The sequence below is a fragment of the Sus scrofa genome, chromosome 5, assembly GCF_054392235.1.
Source record: "Sus scrofa isolate SSC_HxYL_T2T_F1_AM1 chromosome 5, Sscrofa_HxYL_maternal_Yorkshire_Landrace_v2.0, whole genome shotgun sequence".
Taxonomy (NCBI): Eukaryota; Metazoa; Chordata; class Mammalia; order Artiodactyla; family Suidae; genus Sus; species Sus scrofa.
In genome coordinates, this window is record NC_139387.1 from 8,811,952 (window position 1) to 8,829,618 (window position 17,667).

Genomic DNA, 17,667 nt, shown 5'->3' on the forward strand with positions numbered 1-17,667 from the left:
TTAACGCCATGACGGATAATACCACCATTTATTATTTCTTTACTGCTGTGGTAAAAAAGTGATTCTATTTCTAGAGACCAAACAGTATCACAGACTTCCTTGGAAAAGAACCCCCTTTGTCCCCAAGCCTTTGTGACTGATTTTAAAGCCTCTCACCCATACAATGGAGATGGCTTCGTAGTGGAGGGGGCGGAAGGGCCCTGTGCTGAGATCTGCCTGTCCTCTGCCCTGGCTGCGGCTCCCCTTGGAAGCTGGCCCTGCACCGGCCTGCCTGCCCTCCTCTGGGGCTCTAGGACCAGGGCTCCCCTTGGGCCAGTCCCCTCCAGTTCCTTTCCATGTGACCTGGCCCCTCTGCACCCATTCCAGGCCCCGTGAGTCCAGGCAAGCACCGAAGATGTACACACCAACTGGGGATCCGCTCTGGAGGCCGGAGAAGAAAGGAGGGAACCACTGCCCAGCGGTGAGGGGGGCGCTAGCAGTGGCCACAAGCTCTTCCAGGGGAGGTGGTGGCAGGACGGGGGTGGCCCTGAGGAAGCAGCGGCTCTGGGCCTGTGGCATGCAGGGTCACAGGAGAAGCTCCTCACGTTCGGCTCACTCGGTGGGTTCGTGGGCAGCTGCACCGGTGCCCTTTTCTGAGAAACGGTGCTGGTCCAGGCTGAGGTCACCCAGGGGAGTGCCTCCAGCCTCCGCACAGCCGCACTGGCAAGGGGTCGGCCTGCGCTGGCGTCTTCAGAGAATATTCTCCACGGCTTGGAAGGCTGGGGGCTGAGAGCTACGAGGACCGGGCGGCCGCCAGCCCCCGAGCACAGGCAAAGGGCCGGAAAGGGCCCGTCCAGCCCAGAGGTGGGCCCGTCCCCCCGGCGAGGTCCTGCGTGGGCCGCGCGCCCCGGCCGGGCTACGGCGCCGTCGCCACACTCTGCTCGCCGTGGTCCACGCTCCACAGGCGGTAGAACTCCGCGAAGTCCACGTAGGGCTCCACGCGGCCATCCTCGCCGGGCGGGAGCGAGTGGGTGGGCCGGGAGCGAAAGAGGCCCCCGTCGGAGCTGGAGCTGCTGCTCTGGGTGTGGGTGTTGGTGGACTGCAGGGTCAGGGTCGGGCTCTGGCTGGGGGCACAACGGGACACGTCAGTCAAGGGCCACACAGGCGCCTGCCTCCGCCAGCCTCTCAGGGCGCAGGCTGCTCTGACAAAGGCGACCGCGAGAGCCAGCCCGGCCAAGGCTCCTGGGCAGGTGAAAAGTGTGCTTCTGAGCCTCAGCTGTACGTGGCTGTTTAAATCAACCAGAATTAAATCAAATGGCCCACTCGCCTCAGCGCTCAAGTGGCCCGTGGTACCTACTGTGCAGGACATGGGACATGCGGCCCCCAGAGGTCGGCCACCCCAGCCTCTCCGAGTCCACCCAGTCCGCACCCCTCTGATCACAAGCAGGCTAGGGCGCCTCCCAGAAAACCGCCTCCCTCCCTCCCTCAGGCCCTTCGTGTGCCCAGAGCTCTCTGGGCAGCCCCCGCTTCCCGTCACAGAGCACATCAACATCGGGAAACTACCCGCGAGCCCACCATCCTGCAAACTCCCAGCGCTGCTCCAGCCACGCCATCCTGCAAACTCAGAATGGCTGGTCCTCCTGGCCTGGGACAGCTGCTGCCAGGGCCTGCCTTTGTGGACACAGCTGGTGGCTCCTTTGGGGAGCCCCATAAGGGTGGAGTCACCCCTACTGTGCTTAAGATGCCCATCGCCCAGCTGCCAGCCGGGCCCTCCGGTCCGCAGTGGTGGTGGCGGTGGCAGCAGCAGCCTGGGGGTAGGGAGAAGGAAAGGCCTCCTTCGAGGCAGAGGGAAACCGTGCCACTCCCTTCCTGGTGGCCCTTCCAATTGGCCACATCCTGAGTGGGCTGGGAGTGGCACCCCATTCTTCCTGGCAGGGCTGGAATGTGGAAAACAGATCCCGGGCCCTCTGGGGTGGCAGGTGGGGTGGGGGTGACACCAGACCTGTCAGGCAGGTCTGTAGGGAGGAGGGGCCTGCCTACCCCACCCCCAGGCCCCAGACCCCTGCGGCCTCCACCCCTCCCCTGCTGCCTGAAACTAGACAACCCGCCTGACACTTTAGTCAGAGAGCACTGGCTCTCACAAGCCAGCACGGGCCCAACAACGTCCATGAGCATGGACGCCACGAGGGAGGCCACGGAGTCACACGCTCCACGACGGGAGAGGAGAAAAGAGCGGAGGAGAACTCGCCATCACATGAGAGCTACCACGGGGGACCTGCGGGAACGGTCAAGCAGCAGGCTGTCGGCGCACCTGTGGTCTCCCCCTCGCCTGCTCGGCCGCACCTCCAGCCGTCAGGAGTCCAGCTTCAGGGAGACGCCGGAAGCTGCAGTCCTGCCCCAGCACTGGGGTGGCCTCCCCAGGGCCGGCGCTGGGGGTGGGAGGGATGCGACCTCAGGCCATCCCACCCTGACTTCTCCAGCGAAGGACATGGCCTCGTGGCCACTGCCGTCCAGGTACCAAGGGCTGTCCCCAGGAAGCAAGCAGAGAAGGGGGGGGAGGTGGGCGCGCTTACTTGGTGAGGGTGGGCGTGGCTTCGTCCAGGGTGGAAGCACTGTGGGCCCCGTTGACCAGCTGGCCCTGGGAGGGCATGACGAGGGACAGGGTCACGCTGGTCTTGCTGGTGCTCTGGGCGCTCGAGTACGGCACAGACACGGGGTACACGCGTCCTCCTGCGGCTTTGGGAGGAAGAGACTGGTGGGTCCCAGGGAGCGGCCGAGGGGTGCACAGAGGGGAGGGGGCGGGGACAGGGCTGCTCCAGGGCCTGAGAAGGTAGGCGTGGCCGGCTCGGTGCCCCCAGCTTGGCCCCCTGCCCCGGGACTCTTCTTGGCCAGGCAGGGGCCTCCCCTCAGAGCAATGCAGCGCTGGTGCTCAAAGCAGGAAAAGAAACAAGGGCTGAGCTGCCTCAATGAAAGGGTTACTGCCTGGCTTCCCACGGTGCTTGAATCCAGGCGGATAAGTACGCTCCTAGTTGAGGTTGGCCCAACAAAAATATGGTCGCAATAACAAGCGAGAGAAACTCCAGTAACCCCGGTGTCCATGGGAAAACAAACCCATCTGTGGATGCTGGAGTGCGAGGCTTGCTCGTTTGCAAAAAGAAGAAGAAATGTACCCTAGGAATGGATGGTCTTGCCTCGAAGCAGCTCCGGGAGGGATTAGAAAAGAACAATCACCTCGCTCCCTGGGCAACAGGACTTCAGAATCAAAAAGGCAGGAATAAAGCATCGCCCTCAGGCCCGACAGGCCCAGGCTCATGAGGTCTCTGCCCCCCAGGGCCTCAGTTTCCCTCTTGGTAAAAGGGCTGTTGACAACAAGAGGAAACACGTGGGTGAGGGGCCAGGCACACAGCAGGCACTGAGCCAGCACCTGCCATGGTCCCTGCCATGTGGCCGGTGGCGCTGCAAAATGCTTCTCACGCACTCAGGCCTTTCAGAGGAGGCTGGGGCAGGTGGTGCTGTCCTCATTTCACAGACAGAACGGGAAAAATCAGTGCAGCTCAGGGAGCTTCGAGTCAGGGCCCTGCCTGGAACTGCTCCGAGCTAAGCCTCCGGACTCGACTCCACCGCAGGCAGCAAGGCCCACGGCCTCAGCCGCTCCGCCCCAGGCCAGCCCTGGACGGCATCCTCGGGCATCTTCCCGTGCGCGAGGCCACATACCTGGGGCTGGGGCCGGCGTGGGCTGGCTCAGCTCGCCCAGAGGGTAGCCGAAGTTCCGCACCAGCAGGGTCATGTCCTCGTGCCGTGGGCAGAACTTGGCACGCTCCCCGCCGCTGGCGAAGGTGTCACTGTGGATCCGCTTCACCCGGTCCACCACGGCCTGGGCCACGGCATCCAGGGAGGTCTGCTTGGCAAACTCTGTGTCGATCATGGCTGCGATCTCCTGGGGGCAGGGAACACACACCCGGTGAGGGACAAGGGGCCCCAGGGACTGTAGGTCACGACTTCGCAGCCTAACCAGGACACTCAGGGGCCACCCGCCAAGCAGGTGGACGTTCCACCAGCCAAGCCTGCAATCCGAGCTTCTCAAAGTAGTCAGGATTAATTCTTCTGGAACATTCTCTTTAGAAGAGGTGTGACTTTGTGATCTGATTTCTGGCTTCCACACCAAAAAAAAAAACAAAAAACAAAAAACAAAAAAACAACCCCCCCCCAAAATGGGGGGGGGGAAATACCCACTTTACTGCATCATAATGAGGATTAAGTAACATACTGGATGTGAGGGCATTCTGGAGACCACGAAAAACAAAAACCCTGGGATAAAAATAAGTAAATAAAAATAAAAGAAAAACCCCAGGACAAATTGTTACCATTAAGCTTTCTTTCCTAGAACAAACTTACGGTGGTAGATGATACACCGACTCCGTCAGAAACCCAGGCTACAGGATGAAGACGGGGGCCCTGCTCTGGAGAAGCCCCTGCCCAGTGTATGTGAGAACCCAACTAACCTGGGATGGTTCTATCATGAAAACCAAAGAAAGGGGAAAAAAATCACATTGGTGTTAAGATATAAAACTCGGGGAGTTCTCTTGTGGCTCAGTGGGTTAAGGACTGGGTGATGTCGCTGCTGTGATGCAGGTTCGATCCCTGGCCTGGGAACTTCTACAGGTTGAGGGCTATGGCAGTCAGAAAGAATACAAAATCCTCAACGCGATGACTGGCCGGAGTCTCCTGGAGGTAGGAGGGCAGGGCCAGGTGACAGAAAATGACCTAGGCCCAGCCCAGGAAGGACTTAGCTCCGTCGCTGACCAGCGACGTCACCTCAGGCTCGCTCTGTGTGCCCCAAGCTCCCCGACCTGACAAGGCAGCGAGCCCCTGCCCCTCCCTCCTACATGGCTCCTGGAAGGAACGAGATGAAACAGGTGAAAAACCTTTTATTACAAGAGTCAGGCACAAAAGGCTTCCCTTCATTACTTTCATTATTTTCCCTTCGTTATTATTATTACGTGTTTTTTTAGAGCCTGGAAGTTCCCAGGTTAGGGGTGAAAACAGAGCTGCAGCTGCCGGCCTCCGCCACAGCCACAGCCAGGCACCATCTGAGCCTCATCTGCGACCTACACCACAGCTCAGCCAGTTACCACTGAGCCACAGTGGGAAAACTTCCCCCCTTATTCTTTTTAATTAGGAAAGAGCAGAAAGATTACTGTCCTGCCAGAATCAGAGACGGAAGGAGAAACACAACCTGAACTTGTCTGACCAACCCAGCCGGCCAAGGTCAGGTAAAGGCAGCTTCCTTTCAAGGTCATCCCTGAAGTGACGGCCTTGAGGTCCTGCTTGAGTGACGACAGTCTGACGACAATCCGAGGTGTAGGAAAACTGAGCAGCTCCCACTGGCTAAGAACCTATGTCTACCACGCCTGGCCCTCATCACAACCCCACAAAGGACGCTGTCGGCATCTTTATTTTGGTGAAGTATCCGCCGCTCAAAAAGGAAGTGAAGGATGCGGTGGAGCACAACCTGGACGGGCCTTGCAACTCCTCCACCGGGACCGTGTGTACCAGGCTGCGCTCCGGCCGCACCCCTTCTGGGCTTCCCTCCTCGGCCTGGGCCCTTCCGGGACAGCGTCCAAGGCCACACATCCCTACGGAAATTCACTTCTCTTACCTCTTCCCGTCGGCTTTGCTCAGGGCCCTGGGGACTGATACTGCTTCAAGCTCAGACGAGCAGAGCTTTGGGTGGGATGGGTGTTCTTGGAATTCTGGTTTTTATCTTCCCCCAACTTTGAGCGCAGATTAGATATCTGGTGCAGTGCTCTGGGTCCCTGACACTTAGGAGCTGAACAGGAGGGCTGGCTGAGTCCCCGAGGGTGCCACACCTTGTAGACGGGCCAGCCGTGCTCCGCCCAGGCCTGGCTCACCTGGTTGGCCTGCCCAGGCCCGTGGGCTGCCTCCAGGGCCTTGTATAGCCCCTCGGACATCAGCACCAGGAAGCCGGTCACCCCGTCCAGGGGCTGTGCACCGTGGATTTCCGGCTCTGCGATGATCGGCTTGGACTTGGCAGCACTGCGGGAGGAGAGCGGAGGGGAGAGCTATGTTTGGAACAGCCCCTGGGGACATTTATTCTGGTGAGAAGAATATGCACCCAGAATGTAAAATAAAACACATCTTGATAAAAGGAAAAGGAAGAGAGGAAGGAAAAAAAAATCAGAAAAACAGACCTGTCCTCTCTGAGAGCAGCTGCTAAAATAAAGCTGAGAGGGCCAGTGGGCAGTGGGGCTCAGAATGGCCAAGGTCAAATGCCTAATCCTGGCCCCACTCCATGGAGCTTGTTCACAGAGCCAGGGGTGACAGAGGGAGGGTGGGACGGAAAGAGGGAAGGGTTCGCTTTTATTTATTATTTAAAATTTTTATCTTTTTTGTCTTTTTAGGGGCCTCACCTGCAGCTTATGGAGGTTCCCAGGCTATGGGTCCAATCAAGCTCTAGCTGCCGGCCTACACCACAGCCACAGCCACGCCAAGCCGCGTCTGTGACCCACACCACAGCTTTCGCCGGATCCTTAACTCACCGAGCAAGGCCAGGGATCGGACCTGTGTCCTCATGGATACTAATCAGATTCGTTTCCGCCAAGCCATGACGGAAACTCCCGGATTCGCTTTTAAAAGGCACTGCTCGTGAGCTCCCATTGTGGCTCAGTGGTTAACAAATCCGACTAGGAACCATGAGGTTTTGGGTTTGGATCCCTGGCCTCACTCAGTGGGTTAAGGATCCAGCGTTGCCAAGAGCTGTGGTGTAGGTCACAGATGCGGCTCGGATCCCATGTTGCTGTGGCTGTGCGGAAGGCTGGAGGCTATAGCTCTGATTAGACCCCAAGCCTGGGAACCTCCACATGCTGTTGATGCGGCCCTAGAAAAGGCAAAAAACAAAACAAAAAAAATAAAATAAAAGGCACAAGACACTGCTCTTGGGCTCCTCCAAGCTGACTCAGCCCCCCACCCCCCGCCCCCAATCCAGCTGCAAAGGGTTCATTTACTGACGCCCTGTCAGAGCCAGTCAATGTCAGGAAGCTCCAACATGCGCACACGCACGCAGGGCCCGGACAGAGAGGATGTCCCAGCAGTGGGAATTGAAAGAGCAAGTCTGGAAACACCCTGAGAATCCATCGGCAGGGCGGGTTAGGTGTGGCCACTGTTACCAAGAATGCTGAATTGTATTGTGCCAGCATTGTAGCTGTGCAGGAATGGGGGAACGGGCCCTGTGAGCACAAAGTGACGTGCAGAACACTAGGCTCGGAGCGCCCCCACCAAATACACACACACGTGCACACATGTGCACACACACCCATTTTCCCAATCAGCGATCTCACACAGGGTGGCCAGGGCTCAGCATACAAGCTCCGATGCAGACTGCCTGGCTTCAGGTCTGGCCTCAGTCCACTATTACCCCGAGACCAGGAGGCGGCCCAACGCCTGCATGTGTCAGCTTCCTCCCGTGCAGACCCCTTCCGGGTAAGCGCGGCACCTACCTCATAGGCCCGAGGGAAGACTGAACAAGAGAATGGATGAAAAGACCTGCGCGCAGGCTTGATGAAAGGCTCGCTTGCTGTGGCACTGGGTGGCACCCAGAAGGACACTTCATCTGGCACCCCCGCCCCAGCCCAGCCATGACAACACTGACCAAGAGGCCTTTGGTCCGTCTCTGCTCACACCGGGCAGCTCATGCCAACTCTGGCCTCTCTTGCTGGGTCCGTGACTCTGGGTGCTGTCCTTGGCTTTGGCCCAGAGCCCCAACTTGACCTTTTGCCAGCCTAGCTCTAGAGGACCCCAACTCCTTGGCCCACTGGGTCCAGGGCCTGCCCCACACCAACCTCTCTGGAAGGACAAAAGCATCCCCTTGGGCTCTGAACTTCCAACTGTACCTTTTGTCCTAGAGCCTAACGTCTGTGTCCGCCCCAGGCCCTCTGGTCTTGCAAACACACGTGGGGCAGCTGGACCAGCCCCTACCTGAGTAGGTCGATGTCAGTGTAGCCGTACTTGACCTTGTAATCCCCAATCCGCCTGGTGCTCTCCTGCCCACAGATGACCCCCACCTGCTTGAGCTTCCCTGCGTCCAAACCTAGAGGGAGAGCAACACAACTGCAGCCTTTGTTCAGAAAGAAGGTGCTACAGACATATCAGTAAAAACAAGGCAACAGGACCCACTGAACAGGAAGTGCGGGTGTAGCAGGGCGCCTTGGAGGGCGGCTCACCCCAAGTCCGCCAGGGCCCTAAGCCCCTACCCCCATCAGAACACTCCTCGCTCAGAGCCACCCCCCACCCCACGTGAGAGCAGATCCGACACGGCTCAGCCCGGCTCCCTCTGCTGCCCAAGCTTCCGGGAGGGACAGGGTGGTGCGGCGGCCAGAACCCCACGCCTCCTCTGGCCTCTCCGTCCCCACCAGTAACAGTGAGTGCCTGCCTCCACGTGCCAGGGACTCTTGGCAGCATTTCACACGTTTTAACTCTTTCAAGCCTCGAGATACCCTGGGGTAAGCATTACTGTTATCGTCATTACACAGAAGGGTGACTGAGGCACAGAAAACTCGAGTAAGTTCCCAAATCGCCAACTAGGAAGTGGCAAGAGCCGGGATTCAACCCCTGGCAAGCTGGTCCCAAGCCCCAAGGTCACAGCCCGTCCACTCCATGCCTCCCTCTCCACGGCCACCAGCAGAAGGCAAAGGGCGAGCCAGTGGGGTCGACACCCCCCCTCGCCCCCCGGCCTGCGTCGTCCTCGCCCCGCTCACCCAGCTGCGAGAGCCGGAAGAGCTCATCCTCGTTCTCGGTGGTGTGGTCCATGTTCAGCTGCGTCACCTGCAGACCATCCACCGTGGATTTGCATAAAAGCGCCCGGTTCGTACCTGCAGCAGCATGTGAGCAGCTGAGCAAAGACTGAGAGCACAGGGCAGACAGGACACGTCGAGAAGAGGGAAAGACAGGCATCTCACACGTGGAAATCCCTGAAATGAACTCAGAGGACAGGCTCAGACCACGGGAGCGATCACCAGGCAGGGAGAGCGGATGGTGTTAAGGGATGGATTCGGTGAAACCTTCCAGTGTCATCCGAGGATGGCTGAGGATGATTTTAACAAGAGACCTGTTGTCTAAGGAGACGCACTAACACGTGCAACGTCTGGGTTTTTTCACAGCCACACGGGACAGAGGGCTGTAGACAGAATGAGACTGGCAGGGAGGAATGATGGGGGGGCTGGGGGATGGGCACGCGAGACTATTAAATGTTATTCACTCCTTATTTTTTTACATTTTTATGTTTTGTCCATAATGAGATCCTAAAGAAAGAAGAGGGACCCTGACAGTGGGGTGTCTCCAGGGTCCCTATAGTAATCTGTCCCCCCTGGGGGTACCTTCTTCTCAGGGCCCCATGTGGCCTCTTCTCTGCCTCAGCCCCCAGCCCCCCTCAGCCTATCTTGCTGCCCTTTAGAGGAGGCCACGTGGGTCTTCCACAGCCAGGCAACCTCAAGCACCAGAGGAAGTCGCTGAGGCAGCCCAGAGAGGGGACGCAGCTCCCCAAGACCCGCCTCTCAGCAGGTACTTCCAACGCCCTGGCCTGGAACTGGGCCCGGGACCGGGACGGAGACGTCCTGTGGTGTAACGTGAAACGCGCCATGGCCTCAGGACCCTGGGGTCTTGTGTCTGGGAAGCAGACCGCCCAGAAGACACGGGGAGCCTGCTGCCGACCTCCCCCCTACGCCCCCGCCCCGGGACGGGAGGCAGCTCACCGACATTGGCCACGTAGAGCCTGTTGCTGAGAAGGACTGCCACGACGGCCATGGCTCCTCCCGAAACCTCCCGCTCCAACGTCTTGAGTCTTTCAAGGATCTTCTGATACTGGGGAGGCAGCTGGTGCTGAGGAACACCCTAGAAGCCATCGTCGGGGGTCAGAGCAGGCCTGGGGCCTTGGCGGCCACCTCCCCAAGCTCCGCTCCCCTGAAGAGTGAGCTTCTGGGGCCCAGCCAGGAGGGAGGCTGGCCACAGCTCCAGGCAGGCTCCTTCCAGGAAAGCCACACAGGACCTAACTGGTCCCGTCAGCCCTGAGGGCGCCGTCACGTGCGATGAGCAGGTAGGTGGCGAGGCTGTGGACAGATCCAGGCCACAGGCTGACCTAGAAGGGCCATCTTTCACCCCCCTGCCCACGCGGAGCCTCAGAGTACGGCTGCTCACAGCCGGCCAAGGAGGGTATACCATCCGCATCCCCAGTCAGGAGCTGTCCCCGTGACACCTGCTGTTCTGGCCTAGTTGTCAATGACTTGGGAGTGACACGGCAGGGGAGTCCTTGCTCCGAGCAAAGCCAGGCCGTGACCTGCTCCTCCTGGGGCACAGGCTGGGGACGCTACCTCAGGCAGCTGGGACTGGAGGCTCGCTTTCTCAGCCAAGGCATCATCAATGGACTCCAGGAAGCTCCTCTCCACCACGTCGAAGGCCTGGGGGCACAGGACGGGGGGCAGAGGCCAGTTCAAACACTGCTGTCACCTGATGCTGAAACACCCGCTATGAATAGCGACAGCTGTATCAACTGCGGGCCATCAGGTGGTGAGGGATTCATACACGGCAGCGCTGGGCACTGCTGCTCCTGCAAAGTTTGACAACGACGTGGCCCCATGGCACTGCTGCCTTCCCAGTGGCACTGCAGAGTGACCAGAGAGGCAGGGACGGCAGAGAGGTAAGCGCACAGGCTTGGAGTCAGGCCGCCCGGGGTGATGGCCAGCTCTGCACCTGCCGGCTGGGCAGTCCCAGCCTCCTCATCTGTGAGACACAGGTGACTGAGAGAAGCCGCCCTGGGCACCCAGAGCGTGGCTCAGAGTTAGTGTCACTGCCACATCCTGAGGGACCCCCAGGGGCACTGGCTGGGAATCACCGGCACGGGGCCCTGAGACCGGGGACAAGGCAAGAAAATGGCCGGACACGCTGTTTTCGAGGAACAGGAATCCACCCTTCTCGTCTACAGCTAAGTGCTTCCGGACCTGCTTCCAAGTGGAGATGCCAGGAGGGAAACGTCCAAAACAAGAGCAACATGCGGAACTGGCATCGGGCGCCAGCCAACCATGAGTGAGGAGGCCCAGCCCGGGCACCCCCCGTCCAAGGTGACCGCCCTCCCTCCCCCTCCCCGGGAGCCCCTCCTCCAGGGCCCCGCCAGCCCATCGTGGGGCAGGACCGCTGCTGGCTGCCCAGCCCTGCGCCCTGGGACGTGGGCGCCCTCCCAGAGCTGCTTCCTCTGCAGAGCCGAGGAGCCGGCAGGGCCTTGAGACCAAGCCCGGGCTAACCCGGCGCTCCACGGTTGCAGGGCCGACTGCACCGTCAGGGAACCGGTCACGGGCAGCCTCCTCGCACCCGTACCTGCAGCAGCACCCGCCGCACGTCGGCCTCAGTGTGCTCGGCGCTGAGCTGGCCCAGCAGGAGCTCCGCGGACAGCCGCTGGGCCACGAAGTTGGTCACCCGGTTGCCATCGTAGCCGTTGAAGACCCCGTACAGGAAGCAGTTGTTCTCACTCCTGACAGAAGGACAGGGTGGGTGGCAGCCTGAGACCAGGGGCTCACAGAAGAGCGACGCCAGTTCCAGGGGGAGGGGGGTGGGGAGGGGAAGGAACTGGGGAAACAGAAGATGCGGCAGCAGTGGTTTCAGGGGCCCAGTGGGTCCCCCACTTGGGCCATCATTTCACTCTGGCCGTGACCTCCTGGACTGCCCCCTCCCCCCAGAGCAGGCCCTCAGCCGGTCTGAGGTCTAGACGTGGCAGCGACAGGAGACACACCTCCCATGGGCCACGTCTCGCTAGCAAGTCCCATGCAAGACTCTACAAAACTGCTTTTTCTGGCTTGCAAACCTCTTTCTGATGCCCAGGAGAGCACTGCTGGCACTCTCACCTGAACTTGAGCCAGTTGTCCTCCGGTGGGTGGCTCTCGGTGCCCTTGCCATCAGCAGAATAGCTGCGGTTGGAGGCTGAGCCAACCCCAGAGAGGTGGCAGAGCGGCAGGTCATCCGTCCAGCTCGGCTGCTGCTCCTGGAGGGACACCAGGAAACCCCAATGCATTACCGTCTGGCCCAGAGCAGACCCCACTTCAGCGTCTTCTTCCCCAACCCAAACCCGGCAGGCTCCGAGCACCACCCGCAGGGTTCCACTGCCTCCTGGAAGATGACAAGGGGGGGGTATGAACAAACACTTGCAGAAAGGTTTGCATGGCTCCATGGCTACTCTGCAAACTCTTCCCCAGGAAACCTGAAAACGACCAGAGTCCCCAAATGCAAGGCTCAGTTGTGTCTCCAGGTGAGCACTCCACCGTGGAGCACGAGTGAGAGAGACGCTCCTGGTATAAACTCTTCGTTGGCTCCCCATCTCACAGTGCAGTGGCTCTGACTCTGATCCCTTGGCACTGGTACAACCACAGATTTCCAGAAAGGCTGATCCTGCGGGGCTCAGGACATCTGCTTTGCAGGCTGGGGGTGAGTCACGCAGCCCAGGACCCCACCTTGAGAAAGCAACTTACTAAAGCTTGCCTCGGTCACTCTTCCTGGCCCCCTTGCCACCCTAGAATCCTCTACCACCTGCCCTCCTCCTCCACTAGTACCACACGCTTGCAGTGCCCTGTCCACACCCCCTCTTTCCCTCCTTGTCCTTGTCTAGCAACTTTCCATGTCCTTTGGGACTCTGGCTCAGGAGTCACCTCCTCCAGGAAGTCTTCTTTTGGGAAGCCCCTCTCCAGGCTTGGGTGCCAGCCCTCTCGTGTGCCCCTCCTACACCTGGCCCCCGACTCCTTCCTGCCCCTTTCTGATGCCCATTCTACCCCAAGATCTCAAAGCAGGCTGTTCAGTATAATCACAACAGAGCTTCACACACACACACACAATCACAACGGAGCTACACACACACACACACACACACACACACACACACACACACGGCAGCTTCACACACACAATCACAACGGAGCTACACACACACACACACACACACACACACACACACACACGGCTGTCCCGGCCCCTGCCCAATCTCCTCGGGGTGCATTCTGAGCACCTGCAGTTTCTAAGCCCCAGAAACAGCCCTGACACAAGGCCCGGGCTCGATCCACTGCCTTGCCCTGAAAGCTTCCCCTACACCTGGCCTCACCCGAGACCTGTGCCTGGTTCACAAAGACTCTCTCGTGCCACACGCTGAACTACAGCGAACTACAACAACGGGGAAAATCAAGGTTCAACCGTAAGGAGGGTAAAACCTGGACTGAAAGCTTTATTGAAACATTAAACAAGCAGGAATACTGTGCACAACTCCTTAGAAGTTAGCAGTGACAGTCTTCAAAAAAGGATGTGAAAACCACTTCAACAGGCTTTTGCAATCAGATATGTGAAAACCTGTGGTTACCTCTTGTGGCAAATTTCATCGTTTGTTTATTTACTTACTGACAGGGAGTGACTTTTATGGCTTTTTTTTTTTTCATTTTAATTGCTTTTATGCTGTATTTATTCTAGCGCTTTGGTTTTGTGCTTTGCACCCTAGAGCAACTTCAGCCGGGTGTGGGAGGTTGTTTTTATTTTTAAATTGACATACAGTAAAACTGCCTTTCTGATGTGCAGGTCTATGAATTTTAATACTTGCAGAGATTTGTGTAACTACTGCCACAATCAAGATACAGAACAGCCCGTCATCCCGAAACACACCGTCATGCTGTCCCCTCTGAGCCACAGGCTCTGCTAACTCCAGGCAACCACTGACCTACAGTCTTTTCAAGAAGGCCCAAAATGAGATTATGCGGCACGTAACCCCTTTTCCCCCTCTTTTTATTGTGGTTAATACCCAGGACAAAACTCTAACCACTTTTAAGTGTACATTTTACTGGTATGAAATACGGTTATATTGGAGTTCCCTTTGTGGCTCAGCAGTAACGACCCCAACTAGAATCCATGAAGATGCAGGTTCAATCCCTGGCCTTGCTCAGTGGGTTAATAAGGATCTGACATTGCCGTGAGCTATGGTGTAAGTCACAGATTCAGTGCGGATCTGGTGTTGCTGTGGCTGTGGTGTAGGCCGGCAGCTACAGCTCCAATTCGACCCTAGCCTGGGAACCTCTATGGGTGTGGGTATGGCCCTAAAAAAAGCAATTAAAAAAAAAAAAAAGACCTCTAAGAAGTGTGCAGTGGCAGCTCCTCACGGCTTTAACCCGCATTTCCCTCAGGGCTAAGAATGATGCTGAGCGTCTCTTCATGTGCTTATTTGCCATCCCCAGATGGCGTTTTGGTGAAGTGTCGGTTTCATGCCCATGTTTTAATTGGGCTGTTTGCTTTCTTAACTGTTGAGTTTGAAGAGTTCTTTACATATTTTGGATAAAAGTCTTTTGTTGCATATGTGACTTGCAAATATTTTCCCCAGCCTGTAGCTTGCTATTTCATTCACTTACTCGTGTCTTTTGCAGAGGAAAAACTTTTAGTTTCGATGGAATCTATTTAATAATTTTTAAAATTTTCCATGGTTCACGATTTTCTTTTTTCTTTTTTTTTTTTTTTTTTTGTCTTTTGAGGGCCACACCTGTGGTATATGGAAGTTTCCGGGCTAGGGGTCAAATAGGAGCTGCAGCTGCCAGCCTACACCATAGCCACAGCAACTCGGAATCTGAGCCTCGTCTGTAGCCTACACCACAGCTGGCAGAAATGCTGGATCCTTAACTTACTGAGCAAGGCCAGGGATTGAATCCGCAGCTTCATGGACACTAGTTGGATTTTTACCCTGCTGAGCCACGACGGGAACTCCATCCCTATGTTTGAGATCTGATCAATATACCTCCAGCACCAAGGACTTCACAAAGGTCTGGGCGACCTGGCAAGCAAATTTCCCGAAGAAGCTCCTTTTTCTAGGATCCGTCTCCTGCCTCCAACTGGGGTGAAATTAAGCACAAGATTAAGCAGAAGCACAAAAGCATCTCCCCAATGAGAAGTGTCCACTGTCCTCCTGAAAAGATGGCCAAAAAGCCAATATTAAGCAACCCAAAATGCCACAGCTGCGTTAAAGCATGGGAGGAAAAGACATTGATACTTTCTAGAATCCTGTCTGTGATTAAAACTGAGATTAAGGTGGACTGAACTCATCCTCTAATATGAGAGGAACAGTACAAATGTGTCGCCCACAACACAAAACGTGTCATCGATGCTGCAATCACAGTGCTTCCTCTGCCATTATCTAACTCCCACAAGGGACAGAGGCAGGCTTCCAGGGACTCAAATCTTCCCAACAAATTCATACTTTCCAGCAAAAAATAAATATCACCCAAGCAACTTAAGGGCCCCCTCAACACCGAGACACAGACTCTGAAAAAGACTGGTAAGTTAGTCTTTCACAAGGAAGGAAACAAACTCGAGTGGATGACCGAGGAACTTGCCGAGTCACTGCGTCACGGCAGAGGAACAACTCATTAAAAGCATTCACGATGGGCGCTCACGACGCTGCTGGCAGGAGTGGGCTGACGCCGCACTGACTGATGGCAGACGTGAGCAGGGCAAGCTCCCGCAAACCAGAACTGTCTGCCTGCCAGTGGTCAACCTACTTAACGAGTACCTTGTTCTCCAAGGAGTATTCATGCCTAGTGTCTGGATCCTTCTACAATGTTAAGTGCTTTTCCTGAAATTTTATTTGCACAATGTTGAGCTAGTAATTTGGAAATACCCTGTTTTATTCATTGGCAATCAGTTTAGGTCAAGGGGTGAAGCCTCTAGTACTACTTTTATTTTAAGGGCAGCCTGTCCACTCCTGATAAAAACGCTTAAGAAAGCAGTTAATTGATGGATATCTTCTCTCTCTCTTTTTTTTTTTGGTCTTTTCTAGGGCCGCTTCCGGTGGAATATGGAGGTTCCCAGGCTAGGGGTCGAATGGGAGCTATAGTCACCAACCTATGCCAGAGTCACAGCAATGTGGGATCCAAGCCACATCTGTAACCTACAACACAGCTCATGGCAACGCCGGATCCTTAACCCACTGAGCAAGGCCAGGGATCGAACCTGAAACCTCATGGTTCCTAGTTGGATTTGTTAATCACTGAGCCACGACGGGAATGCAGATGGGTATTTTCTTACGTGCCATTTTAAGTATGCTTCAGTCAGCCCTCACCCCAGCATCTTCCCTAGTGGGGAAGCACGAGAGGCGCTGGCATTAGCATCAGGAACACGGCGAGGATACTGGAGCTGTCAGCACATGCAATTAGACACGAGAAAAGAAGCAGAGCAACAGGACTGGGAAAGCAGTACCGTCATCTCTATCTGCAGTTGACATGACAGTACCTGGAAACCCTAGAGAATGCATGATAAACTAACGCAGGTAAGACAGGAGGGGGGCAAGATGGAAAATCAACCCGAAGAATCTACAGCCTTTAGGCGTTCCCTTGCAGCAGCACAGGATCCAGCGCTGTCACTGCAGCAGCCCAGGGTCGAACCCTGGCCTGGGAACTCCTACATGCTGCCGTGGGCCCAGCCAAAAACAAAAAAAATTCTGTAGCCTTCATATACTTAAAGAAAAGATGGGCATCTAGCCTCCATGTGAAAAGTCCTCCTTCCTGTCAACTAAAATAACGAAGTCTTTTTCCTCTAAAGTCCTCCTGAGTTGATCCCCAACAACCACACTCTGGTAGAGGATCTTTTAAAATCTAAATTTATATCTGCTGGATTATACCTTGATGCTTTTATCTCAGTCTTCCAGCCTGTTGACGTGGTTTCAAATCTCACCCTTTGACAGATTAACGAGCTCACTCAGCTGTCTATCTTGTACAGACAAAGCCTGCTAGAGAGCGTTCCAAATGATTTCTAAAAAACCGTGAACAGAACAAAAAGCACGGGAAGCTGACCCACTTCTGACAGGAAGTGTCCACACCAAACACAGGAGGAAAGTCATACTTTCACCCAAGATTTATGATATTTGAAAAGCCATATTTTTGGGGCCTCCAGTGACGAGACTACTGACCCTAAAGGTACAGTCACAAAAACAAGCACACGTTTTAAAACAAATCAACCAGTTAATACAAGAACCTTGATGATCAAAGTTCTCCTTATTTCGTACTGGCGCTATTTAAACACTGAGTTTCTAGCCAACCTGACCTGGCCTGCTATTTAAACAGATAAGAAATAAGGAAAAAAATTACCCAAAGAGCATATTAAGAAACTATCTATGGGAGTTTCCACTATGGCTCAGTGGAAACGAATCTGACTAGCATCCATGAGGACACATGTTCGATCCCTGGCCTTGCTCAGCGGGTTAAGGATCTGGCATTGCCAAGAGCTGTGGTGCAGGTCGAAGATGTGGCTTGGATCCCACACTGCTGTGGCTGTGGTATAGGCTGGCAGCTATAGCTCCGATTAGACCCCTAGCCTGGGAACTTCCATATGCCACAGGAGCGGCCAAGGAAATGGCAAAAAGACAAAAAAAAAAAAAAAAAGAATCCAACTGTAGCAGCTTGGGTTGCTGTGGAGGCACGGGTTTGATCGCCAGCCTGCCATAGTGGGTTAAGGACCTCCCTGTGTCCGTCTTTCCGAGTCCTGTCCACCCCCAAAAGGCCCGCTGCTCAAATCCAACTGGTGCCAGAGGCCTTGTTTCCCAAACTCCAACCACCCGCTCACCAACTCATTATCCACTTCATGTTTTTGCTTTATTCTCTCACCTCTTCTTTCTTT

General features: G+C 56.0%; 1 protein-coding gene across 4 annotated transcripts in view; it reads right to left on the reverse strand.

Annotated features, from left to right (window-relative positions):
- Positions 1-17,667, reverse strand: part of TAB1 (TGF-beta activated kinase 1 (MAP3K7) binding protein 1) — a 23,951-nt gene continuing 6,284 nt past the window's right edge. Inside the window, exons 2-11 of one of the 4 annotated variants that reach the window (XR_014845143.1) lie at positions 11,886-12,022; positions 11,362-11,515; positions 10,362-10,448; positions 9,747-9,885; positions 8,754-8,867; positions 6,877-8,086; positions 5,892-6,434; positions 3,694-3,916; positions 2,553-2,715; positions 1-1,103 (exon numbers count right to left, since the gene is read on the reverse strand). Coding sequence is in view for 2 of the 4 variants with exons in the window: in NM_001244067.2 (NP_001230996.1) it covers positions 896-1,103; positions 2,553-2,715; positions 3,694-3,916; positions 5,892-6,036; positions 7,975-8,086; positions 8,754-8,867; positions 9,747-9,885; positions 10,362-10,448; positions 11,362-11,515; positions 11,886-12,022 (1,482 nt within the window). In the remaining 2 variants the exon portion in view is untranslated. 4 annotated transcript variants of the gene reach the window in all.